At 44.0% G+C, this 12648-nt stretch overlaps 1 protein-coding gene across 3 annotated transcripts in view; it reads right to left on the minus strand.

Moving 5' to 3' along the window:
- UNC5C (unc-5 netrin receptor C) overlaps window positions 1-12648 on the minus strand; it is a 433268-nt gene that overhangs the window by 84132 nt on the left and 336488 nt on the right. For all 3 annotated transcript variants that reach the window (XM_085641158.1, XM_085641156.1, XM_085641157.1), the window contains 3 exons: window positions 12095-12286; window positions 9342-9686; window positions 399-486 (listed from right to left, as the gene is read on the minus strand). In XM_085641158.1, the coding sequence (XP_085497284.1) occupies window positions 399-486; window positions 9342-9686; window positions 12095-12286 (625 nt within the window). The remainder of the gene's footprint in view (window positions 1-398; window positions 487-9341; window positions 9687-12094; window positions 12287-12648) is intronic.

Consider the following 12648-nt stretch of genomic DNA (forward strand, 5'->3'; position numbering starts at 1 on the left):
TATAGCCACATGTACCAGTATTAACCCTCAGCCTTTATCTACAAAAAATTTTCTGCAGTTGATTTCCCAGGATAATATTTTGACCAACCTTCCTAGCCTCTAAAAGGTGGAAAGTAGGACTTGAAACAGTATTACGTCAACAAACTAAGGTCAAAGATGCTCACAAAGGTCAACGGGCAGAGGACCTCTGCTGTTAAGGCATGCCTCATTATTAAAATCAAGAGCTAAGAAAATGGGGTGCTCACCCCTAAACTTTTCCACCACAAAGCGGCCTTACTTATCCAATGAAAACTACCGTGATCTGACTTTCAGCCAATGCTGGAGTCTTGCTGCATCAGCTACAGTTTACCATGTTAGGGTAAACATGCAATCTTGCAGAACACATGCCAAGCTCTTACCACATGTTCTCCTTCCTGTGGACCGTCACAAACATCTCATAGACCCTCCCAGGGGGCACAGCCCCTGCTGGAATCAACAGGCTCACTCCTGCAAAAAAAAGTGGGGGAGAGCAAGTTATATCAGTAAATTGAATCAAGGCAAGCTTGCTAATGCAAAGCAGGCCCTTTACATCAAAATTATTGAAATATATATGCTTTAATATTTTACACATCTCACTCTTACTTTGAAGGAGCATTTGCTTAATACAAAAGACATGTCTTTCCAGGCAGTGTTTGCAGTAAATGGGACTTCCCATGTTTCTCCTTGTTCTCTGTAATATGTAACTTGAAGGGAACCCCATGGAGTATTAGGCACATAGATAATTTGCACAACACAGCACATGACACAAAATGATGCAGGGAAAGCTCTCCCGGACCTTCCATCAGTTTTAGGCCTTGACCTTCCATCGGCTTCAGGCATGTATTAAGTCCACACTGATTTGCCTTTAAATAGTTACAGAGGCAGAGTTTGCAAATAATCCCATAGGATGTATGACGGAAGCACGCACGGAATTACCACGCATGCCTTTACAAAGCATCTATTGCCGCGCAAATGCCTTTACATGCATGGCTTTACCACACAATTCTTTACCACGCTTATGCCTTTACCATACGTGCCTTTACAATGAATCATATGGTATTATTTTGTCGTAAGGGAAAGCGTGGTAAAGGCATATGCATGGTAAAGATTTGCGTGGTAAAGCCATGCATAGTAAAGGCATATGCATAGTAAAGATTTGCATGGTAAAGTATAGTAAAGGCATATGCATGGTAAAGATTTGTGTGGTAAAAGCATGCGTGGCAAAGGCATTTGCACGGTAATGGATGCGTGGTAAAGATATTGCGTAATTCTGACCGCGCTATAAATGATGTTTCCCAAACCCATCACATGCACACCACACTATGCTTATGGCGGGAACTTCGTATGCCAGAGGCATGCTGTTTTTCCCTTATGTTATTTCTTATCTAAAATAGGACAACTTCTACCTTGTTTGTTCAGGGTTTTGTTGCACCATTGTTTAAACTGTCTATTCGCATGGCACGGCCCCCGATCGCCCTTCCTTGCGATTATCTCTCTGCCTCGGTTATTTGATGTAGGGCTGGCAGACCGGCTGCCCACTCGTGTGCATCTAAGACCGCAGACCTGCTTACTCCAGCCACAGAATTGATTTTATAATTTTATGTAGAGCTCAGAAGGCCCCTAGTGTACCACAGAGGTTTAAGCTACATTCACTACAACCAGTGCTGTAACAGGAAATGATGGAAATCCATGAAAATGTGGCAAAGGGCCCTCACAATTCCACCCAGGAAGGCCCCCTCAGACATGCATGGCCGCCTTGGGTCAGCAGGGGGTCCTAAAAGATGCTTCTTTTCACATTGCAGAACATAGAGGTGTTTAGTTCATGGTGATGCATAAGAATGTCATACAGTATGTGTTGCTAAAACGCTTCTTCCTTCGCACCCCTGAATTAAGTGGCTAATCAGGGACCTCTATCAGAGGAGAAAGTACGCACTTCCTTAGATTATGGGAGCAAGGGTAAAAGGCTGTGACTGCTAGTGGTCCTGCATGTACGCTATGATCAGGTCAAGGGAACTAGGGCAAGAAACAAAATGGAGGCATGAGAAGTCTACACTCCATGGCGACAGGGCACGAGGCAAAAACATGACTTGGTGCTCATTTCTCGCCCCATTACTCAGGCGGACACTGTCTCCTTTCTGAAACTTGCTGAGGAACATTGTCTACCCACAGCCACCGTCCTCTTTCCCCCCGTTGTTGTTTACAAACTTTGGGTGATGGATGGGTAGGGTTAATGCATAAGCCATAATCCTGGAGCAAACATAATACATGGTTTAGCCGCTTCAATGCGGTGCACATTTTCCCTGTGCGGGGAAATCCACGCATGCGCAAATCGGACAGCCCCGGCCATTCAACGCATGGAAGAGGTTAGAGGGAAGGTTAGGTATCTGAAGAAAATAATTTCCCCCACATAATAGAATAATAAACTTACTTGAAAGATGGTCACCAAAATAAAATAAACAGCCTCTCTCCTGAAAAGGTTTAATTCACTGTGCTTTGGACTCAGAAAGCAGCACAGTAGCTTCTTGTCTCAAACACTGTGCCTCATTCATGGGCCTTGTGTTTTTGGAAAATAATTTTCACTGGGACATACTTTGAAAAACGTAAGGGTCACGTCTGCTTCCCTCCATCAGATAGGGTAAGTGGTCGCACACCCAGTCGCATAAACTGCGCCATTGCAATCCTCACTTCACTAATCTCGTTTTTTTTATTTACTGTCCACTGCAACTAACCAGAGGTCAAATGTGTGGCATGCGGCTTCCCACAAGGCCCTGCGCTCGGCGGTGTTTCAGAGGCTCAGCTTGTTGATGCTTCAGGAGTGGGGGAAGAGAATGAAGAGAAGCAGGTGAACAACCAGGGCTTTCAGAAAAGGATAAATATGAAATAGCTGGACAAATCTTAGAAGATCTCAACAGTTTGTTTGAGTTTAATATAGAGTGTGCGGGCACTAGCAGCAGCCCAGATTGTATTGGACATGGAGATCTTGCCTGCTACTAGGGCCCAGGGCCGGACTTGGGCATGGGCGAGCTGAGCCCAAGCCTGGTCACCAATATCCTGAAGGGCGCAGCAGGGAGCTGCCTCACTTAGGGGCTGATTACGATGGCGGGCGGGTGTAAGTCCGCACACCACCATATCGGAAACGGGACCGCCGACAGTTTGTCCGCGACCCAGACATAGGCATTACAATGTGATCACCACCACGGCGGTTGCCATGCCTATATTTTGTAGTGCGGCTGTGCTGCTGGATGCAGCACAAGACAAAAAGGGGAGACTGCACGTATCCCTGCACTACGTGGTAGGCACCATGCAGTGCCTGCCACATGGTGCAAGGATGAGTAGGGGGCACCAAAGGTGCCCCACAGGTCCCATGTCTGGGGGACAGGGGGAAGGGGGTCCGCTACAGGCCCCCAAAGTCCCTTTCAGCCTGCCTTTCAGAGGGCGGAAAGGGACATTGTAATGCCTACGGCAGCAGCACCAACATTGTAGGGAATACAATTCCCTCCAGGCTCAAGGAACACATCGGATGCGTGGCGGTCGGTCTTATCGACCGCCAACACACCGCCCACCATCCTAATATGGCAGACAGGGATATTGCTTAGGATGCCGGTGAGACTGCCACTGAGGGGTTGTCGGTGGCAGTCTCACCGCCATCCTAATCAGGCCCTTAATGTTATGCAAACAGCAGCTCGTCCATTCCACTTGGCAGTGCTTAATTTGTAAAAAAAAAAAAAAAAATACTTGGCTGGGCTCTCATCAGAAGGCCATTGCAGCTTGCACCACACATCGCCCCGGCCATGCTGCCAATGACAGTAATAGCACAACTGGTAACCATCACACTCCTATAAGTGTGACAATTCTGACTTTTTCAGGCCTCCAAAGCTACAAGATTGGCTTGTCCGGCAGGTAATAGTGATTTTTATTGTATATTGAATTAATAATTACCTGTTTTTGTGGTCATCTCCAAATTACGTAGATAGCACCACCTTGTGGCAGACTGTCACAAGCGCTGGTGTTGACAGTTGAGTGCTGGTGCTGAGCACCGGAAACCATCGGCTCAAATTAAGCACTACCACTTGGTCCAAATCGGGTCCCGTTAAAGACCTTGTAATCAGCCTGTAATGTACCTGAGCATAATTGATAGCACTTCATCAACCCCCTGCCATCCTCCCATCATTCTCCCACCTCTTGCCATCGCACCGCACCGCAACACCCACCCAACACCACAACAAACACCGCATCTTCTTTCTGCCCAGGGCCTATCTCTGTCAATCCAAGTTAGGACAAGCACTGCCAGGGCCGGACTCAAACCAAAAACCAGCCTGGTTAAGTGTTCAAACTAGCCACACAGCGGGAGGCCAAAACTAGACTAGGGCAATAGGGTCTTAGTTGAGTTATGAGACTCCATGAAGCTCTGAAAGCAGAACCCTAGCCTGCAGCCTATGAGAGAAATGCTAGAGTGCCATAATGGGCAGTCCGGCCCTACTTGCTACCAATATTTTCTGCCCCTTATATAATGTATTAGAGTTTTAAATTTGGTGATGCTCAACAAAGTAGAGACATAAAAGGAAAATAAGCAAAGTTTTGAGCTGGCACATCATTATCAAGGGCCACTAAAATTATGGGGCAGGCGAAGACCAAATTATGCAGCAGAGTTGATTAAATTATGTGGCAAGAAATACCAAATTATGCGGCACAATGCGACACATCCTACAGCATTACTTAGTAAATTTTACACATTAACACTGCTTGGGCAAAGGTTTTATCTCTTTACTACCAGTTTAACACCCAAATGCAGCAATAAGCAACTTAAGGGTGAATAGTCAACTTTTGCGAAGGGCATTGCCCTGCACAGTATCATGTGTCGCTGCAGCTATCTTTTAGTAACTTCTACTCCGTTTGAGCGAGGAACAAAATGTTTGTGTTAAATCTGCTGATTATTGAACACTTGATGGATTCTGCAGAAAATACATAATAATTACGGAAAACACGCAGCAACCAGAAACCTTCACGTCTCTTTTCTGTGCAAGAGATTCTCTGGACACACAAGTATACATTTTAGTAGTAAATGTGGGCGGGACAAGGCTGAGTTGTGAGAAATGGGAAAAAATGACTACTAAACAGTAGGTTTATGTAATTTTAAGAAAGGGGTTGGGAGGGAACTGCTAAAACAAAACACACATCAACAAAAAGTTATGCAATTGCAATTCACAAAATGCACTTCTAAAATTACTACGGCGCTAAAGGTTTCAAAACAAGCTCAAATGTATTTCAGCTCAGTCTTGGAGTAAGATAAGCACCGCTAGTGCAACGTTGTCTTATCAAGAAAATGGAGAGAGGAAACTAAATTCACACTCTATAGGAACTACTGTTAAATGAATACAATTGTTTGACAGTTAAAATTGTATATACATTTTTTCATTAGGAGCTAAAGAATGCATATATAAATATTGATTTTTAAAACAATAATAAAAATTAAATTCAACATTTATATTTTAAAAAAACTATACACTTACAAAGTTTCAAAATCAATGAAATATACAACATTTAACTGGTTTTGCTAAATATTAAATAATAATAAAAATGTTAGTGAAGATGAGCAATATTTTTATTATTGTTTAAAACATTAATAATCATATATAAAATCGTTAAATTCTTTTAATATTTAATATACATTTATATGATGGGTTAAAATAGTTTAAAATGTTTTTTGATTATTTCCAGGTTAGTAATAAATATAATGTAAACTAATTTATATTTGTAATAAACAGTAAAATACTTGGAATTTTTTTAATTGAATAGTAATCTTTAATAGTTCACTTACACTTTCCAATAGTGAGCTCTCTACCTTGGTTAGCGGCGATTTCCAAGAAAAGGTGAAAAGTCACCAGTAGTAAATTTACATTTGTAAATTCTGTCGTAGGAGGGGGGTGGAGGCATGCTATACCTAGGTGTAAATCTCCACTCAGTTATAGTGAATGGCATAAACGAGGGTAGTTACACCTATATGTAGGAGTAATTGTATATGTGTATATTTGCTTTTCTAAATTGGGCTCCGAGTCTGTCCCCTTCCCAAATATACAAAGACCCTGAGCTGAGCAGCCATTCCCTGAAGTTTGATCACTGTAAAGGATACAGGTGTATGTGTTACGACACCGGCTGGATGTGTGCTGATGGTCTTGCACTTTGGCCATCATAGTGTGTGGCCTGGTGATCTCAGTGAAACTGGTATTAAAAGTAGTGATGCAGGAATGCTATGGCTTAGGTGTTTTCTCCAACACATTTCACCCGCTCAAAGCTGGAATAATGTCCTGGCAAAACAATGGCGGCAAATGGGGACAGTGCGAAAACAACCATACCCTGCACTGGGTTCCCAATTCCAGCTGCTAATGGCAGAACTCCACGGTAAGAGTGTTTTAGTACTGCACAGTATCATTGACACTGGAGCAATATTTCCATGCCATGTTACCGGTCCACTCGCAGTGAGTTGCTAGGTGTCGTTACCCAAGGGGTGCAATCCTTTCTTCTCCCTGCTCCAGTCTTGGCAGGACTAGAGACTTCCTCTCCATCGCTGTGCCTTGGAGGCAGCTTAAGACGACAGGATGGGGGCTTCGCGAACAATGAGTACGATTTTGGAGGCAGCCGATGAAACACTAAGATCAAACAATGAATTTCTGTGGACAAGTAATGACCGTCTGGTACTGATTAGAGAGCTCCCATGATCAAGGATTAGCCTTTTTGGGGCAATTAAAGAACAGGCTCCAACTAATTATCTTGAACCAATTATTGGCTAGCAGCTTATTAATGAGCATGAGCCAATTAATAAAATGGAACCAATTAATGCAGTGCCACCAATTACTGAGTTAGAACTAGTTAGTAAATTGAATATGTTAATGCATATTTGGTAGGCGTTAATGAGTTTATTGCTAAGCTTCTAAAACTAGGTGGGGGCTGGGGGAAGAAATGGCTGATCCAGCGGGAGGTCAAAGGGCACTCTCTGGACTGATAAAGCAGCCGATTGTTGGGGGCAAAGAGATTTTCACTGGGCAAGAAACAGCTATGAGGGGTAAGAGCTGGTCTCGAGAGACACAGCATATCACTCACAGCAAGCATAGGGCTCCTCACTGGAATCACAGAGGTCATCATTAGGGTAGGAATCTTGTCTCTTATAGGGAAAAGATGTTATGCTTCGGGAGGTTAAGGAGCTCCTCCCTGTGGAAATGGAGTGGAGGTATGCAGACAGAGAAGTGTAGGACAACAGGGAACACCGCAAAGAGCTGCCCTTTGTTTCTGAAGGACACAGAGAGTAGAATAGGAGAGCAGTGGGACTAACCAGTATGAGGCACACACTTGTGCATCTGATCAGTGCTTAATTTGAGCCGGTGGTTTCCTGTGCTAAGCATTGGCACTTAATTATCAACACCAGTGCATGTGACAGTATTCACAAAGTGGCTCAGTCTGGCCACTTTAGAGATGACCACAATAAAAGTTCATTATTATTTCAATATACATAAAAAATGACTATTACCTGCCACCCAAGCCATTCTTACAGCTTTAGGGCCCTGAAATGCCGAATTGTTACACTTGTAGATGTATGATACTTTGTAGTTGTGTTGGTACTGTCATTGGCAGGGGAATCTGTGGTGAAAGCTGCAGTAGCCTCCTGACAAGAGCCCTGGCGCTTATTTTTTTACACATTAAGCACTGCATCTGATGAGAAGGACCCTTTGGTGGGGAAGTGTAATTTCGACCCCCCTCAAATTAACATACTCATACAATAGATTTTTATGATCCCTGTCCCCTCCTCTCTTTTGTCAGTCCAAAACATTGTGGAAGACGAAAAAAGTACAACGTTGTGGAGTTTGTAGTAGTTGTGATGTATATTTCTGGTTGGAGAGAAAGAGAGTTGACATCCACTGCTCTCCTGCAAGTATATTTGTACACTGGAGAAAATTAATGACTCTCTTGTAGAATTAAAGAGCTCCCAGGACCTCTGGAGACATCTGTCTGTCTGTCTGTCTGTCTATCATATATATACATATATATAATCCAAGGTTTGTGAAAGTGTAGCAATAAACATTCCGAGATTCTAACTTAATTTTTTTAAGTGATTCACACAGTGCGCTTATGTTCCAAATATGCACTAAATGCTAAGAGTAGAGTCGGTTCTCCATGTCAATTGCACTGTGCGAATCACATTTAAAAAGGAAGTTTGAGTGTCAACTCCTTGAACCATGAACAAGGCGACGGTGCTCTCCGAACCCGTCGGGAGGCGGTGCGCTGCCACAATAAAGGAGTTGTTAATTACTAACATACACTGTGAACGTTTCGTGTTTCGACTGAACAGGCAATTTTGGTCACACAGAGAACTAAGGTAGGATATATTTAGAGGTAATTGTTGTACCCACTGTTTGAGTGTACAACAGGGAGTTATTAATCTATTCATAGACCATGGTTTACTTCAAACTCTTTCGACTAACCACATGTTGTTTGAATGATGAAACCCTGGTAAATGGGTGACCAGAGAGGGACCCCTCACTTCCCATTATTGACAGCATGATTATTTTAATATTAATGACCCTTTTTAACCATAAGGGAAAACACGAGTGCAGATTCTGCAGGGCAGCAATGGAGAGCAAAGATGTACATAGAAAACAGGACTCAACCTCTGAGTCCATTCCAGCCTACATCATCCCTGCCTACATGTGTAAGGGTTCTCTATATGTTGGCCTACAACCTATGATAACAGAGGGACCAAGAGTGACCCATAGACTTCTTATTAAGGGGTTGCTTTTACATGTTTCCCACAATTCTCCTAGCATCTCTTCATAAAGAGAGAGTTCCAGATGCCAAAAGATCTGCTAAGAAACAACCACTTCTGCCGTTTCGGTTGGCATTGTGGGATAGGATACAGGGCCGGACTGGCCATAGCGGGCATCGGGCGTTTCCCCGGTAGGCTGCTAAGGTGGGGACCGGTTTTGGGCCCCTGAGGCCGTTTTTGTTACAGGGTGTCAGCAATATCGGCCCCCTGTAACAAAATCGGCGAAACCAGCCCTGGCAAACTGCTCGGCTGCACTCCCCCTCACCCCAGTGGGGGTCGGTTGAGCAGTTTGCCAGGGCTGGTTTCTGTTCCCAGTCCGGCCCTGATAGGATACATGAAAAGCACCATTAGGCGGGAGTGATTTTAGTGCATGCAAAATTATTTATTAAGCAGTTTCCCCTCACATAAATATCAAAATCATGACTTTTCGTGCAAAAGTTTGCATTTGTTGAGAAATGCGCATATAGGTAATTTAATATTTCTAACATTTAAGTTTTCAAGGACGTACCTGAATTAGGCACAATCAAGTGGCCACCCAGGGAATTAAAGGTGCCGAAGGCAGTGCATGACGGATCTGTGTGCCGCGCCAGGCTCTGGTTCTTCATGTTGAGCGTCTCGTTCTCCAGTAAGCACTGCGTGATCTGCGGAGACAGCTTCGACGTGTAGTCGGACAGCTCGTCTTGTGGGGTGACAGCACCGGAGGAGCTAAACACCTTGATTTTCAGGTTGGGCAGCGGATCCAGCAGTGGAGAATTTGTCATCGGGATTTTGTCGGAGACATCGTGCAGAGCGTAAACGGGCCCTCGGTACAACGCAGCTGCAGTGGTAAGGTCCGGCGGCACTGCTAAAAGATCTATAAGTGCAGAAAGCAGAAAATCATAACTACCCATTGGTAGCACTTGTTTTGTTGTCATTGGGAGTTCAAACAAGGCTGCAGCTCAAGTTCTCCCTAGGATGATCTTTTTCATACCTGAGGATTACAAGCAAATAACTACTGGAGCAAAAGGTAAATATCAGTTCTTTTTCGCATATCCCTATGATTATCATTGTTTCTCTCGCTGTAACCTGCTGGTATCATGCACTGATATAGGACACTCACAATATACGCAAAGCACAACGTGAATAACGAAGAGATCTGATGGCAACTGCCATTTTCTTGAGAGATGCTCTCATCTATGGGAAGGGGTGTAGATGTTTAATTTGCCCTTGACATGCTTTCTCATTTGTTAAATGGTGATAAACATGTAATGAGGGGCAAAAGCTTTCACTGCCAGTTAGATTTAATATGTATTTTCATTAGACGGCACTTCCCATAAACATTCTTCACGGAGCATATTTACAACCACCAATTCCCTTTCCTCAAGACAGAACATCAAATACCCTGCACTCAAGCTTTTATGACGCACTACAATGGTTCACTTCCTCATCAAATATGACTCTCCTGCAGATTTGATCGAACTATAGTTGATTACCTGTCCAAGTGTACACTGCAACGACAACCCCATAGTCTCCGGTGAAAGACAAACAAAAACAGAGGAAACAAAATGCTGTATTCAAAAGGGGATGTTGCAAGAGCGTTACTTGAGCTTATGATTGTCCACCCTGATTCCTTTTTTCAAAGGAAGTATTGATGTTTCGGCGTCTCAAAGACTACCGATGTCTGCGCGGACCAAAATTGAATGGGCAACTATTATATTAAGAGCCGTGGGCAAGTCACACACGTTTGCCCAACTAGAAACTCTCATTCGTTTTCATACGTTGGTGCAGTGCTAGACGTCAAGAACCCCAAAAGATATCTGGTCATCTGCTCTTCAAATTCATCTAGGACCTTAAACCCTTCAGCGCGGCACGGATTACCGCGCTGTGCTGAAGGGTTCGTGCGCGTGCGGGGCCATGATGGAGTGGTTCCGTCATCTGCACAGCGCAACTGATGCGCATGACGGAACAGCTCCGTCATGCGCATCGAAGGGGTTAAAAAATTCCTACCAACTCTGACACATCCACTCTCATAATGCACCAGGGGCTGGGGTAGCACCGCCTCCATCAAATCTGCTTTTTTCCAGCTCTCTGTGTTGCCGTCGAGCCTATTTCATTGGAAGCCCTGTCTTTGCGCTTGAGCTATGACTGTTCTGCTGTGTCTGTGGGATTTTGGCACAGTCATTCATTCCCCCCCGAAGAATTGTCATCTCAAACTCTCTGTTATTGGTCCATATTTGTTAGAGAAAATGCTCATTTCCACCATTGTGTTTTGATTCCAGAGGCATTTAAGTTACACCTATTATAATTTCCGTCACCCTACTGCCTTTGACTAGACAGATTTAAAACCTCTCGTATCTCCGCATACAGGGTTGGGCTCACAAAGGTCATTAAGATTGTGGAAAGTAGCACTATGAAAGTACTCTTTTACATATGCTTATATGCTTCTGTAAGTGCACTCACAGTTTTCAGCTCGCTATTGGTAAAAGTACAAAGTTTGTACAGTCCTTTTTTTGAGGAGGGGTGTATATAGCACAAACTTCACCCAGAGTGCTTTACATGAGCACCAGTTGCGTTACAGACGGATACACTCATTTTTTGTTGGGCACGGGGAGATTAAGTGATTTGCCCAGAATCACAGGATGTTGAGCGTTCCTGCCAAGGCTCGAACCCCATTCCCCCGCTGCAAGGTCGACGCTCTAGCAGTAGGCCAGTATCCACCACTGCGCAGTCTGCCATATGGCCACATCCTCTCTCCTTTCTATTAGTAGTGGTTTTTGTAAATATTTCTGTAAATATCTAGAAATGTTTCTGAATATTCCCATTTCTTCCCCATTTTAGATGCCTTGGGGTACATTCACAAGGGCATGTAAGAGCACAGAAAAGAAGACCTAATTCAGGTGCTTCAAAAGGCTTTTGTGAAGAGGCCTCAACATGTCTAATGCTGTCTTCACCCTGCATGGGTAGCCTTCTTCTGCATGGTCTATACTCCACGAATTCCTTTTGGAGATGAGGTCTCCACAACCATAAACCAAACTCCACAACATTCCAAACGTCTAAGTCTATTTCTGATTCAAAGTTAATAAATATATCACACAATGCATGCATTAGGTGTTTTACCCCCAGCTGGCCTCCACTTGAAGAAACTAAAAGCCGAAACACAAGAGCGTGGGCTACTGTGCTTTTGCTTCCACCTCGCAGAATGGGCTGGACGAGCTCTCTGTATGCCATAAAAGTGCGCTTCCCTGCACGACATGTAGAGGATCAAATAAGGCCAGTACGTACCTTGCCTTGCCGTCTTGATGTTAACAGCTTGAAATCCCCCATTGAGCGCCGAGGAGTCAATAATGTCCGACTCAAAGTCCCTGTGGTTCTTCCGGTACACGAATAGAGCCACGATCACAGAAATGGCCACACAGACAATCACAGCGATCACTATGCCCACGTAAAGGGCCACATCATCTGAGTTGGGGGCAGCTGACAAGGTAACAAGGAAACAGGTATGTTAGACAATCATGTACAATGTGTGCAAAGTGTTGCCCCACCAGGTCTACCCCCAACACATCCACCCAAGGAGGACCACTGTCAAACAACGGTCTTAGTTTGTACAATACAAAGTTTAAGAAAGGACACAACATCAAGGACAGAGAGATTAACAAAATCCTTAACAAAACTGGGAATGCAGCATTAACCCGCCAATGGCCGATCTTCTATGCTTTTCATTGGCAGATAACTTTGTTTACTTTATTCAGGCCACAGAGTGTGGCATAAGACCTTGTTCAGCAGGAGACAAAATCTCATTTGGTTATATATGTATTCTTCGAGAAGCAACTTTCATT

This window comes from Triturus cristatus, chromosome 2_2 (genome assembly GCF_964204655.1).
Source record: "Triturus cristatus chromosome 2_2, aTriCri1.1, whole genome shotgun sequence".
In the NCBI taxonomy this organism is placed as follows: domain Eukaryota; kingdom Metazoa; phylum Chordata; class Amphibia; order Caudata; family Salamandridae; genus Triturus; species Triturus cristatus.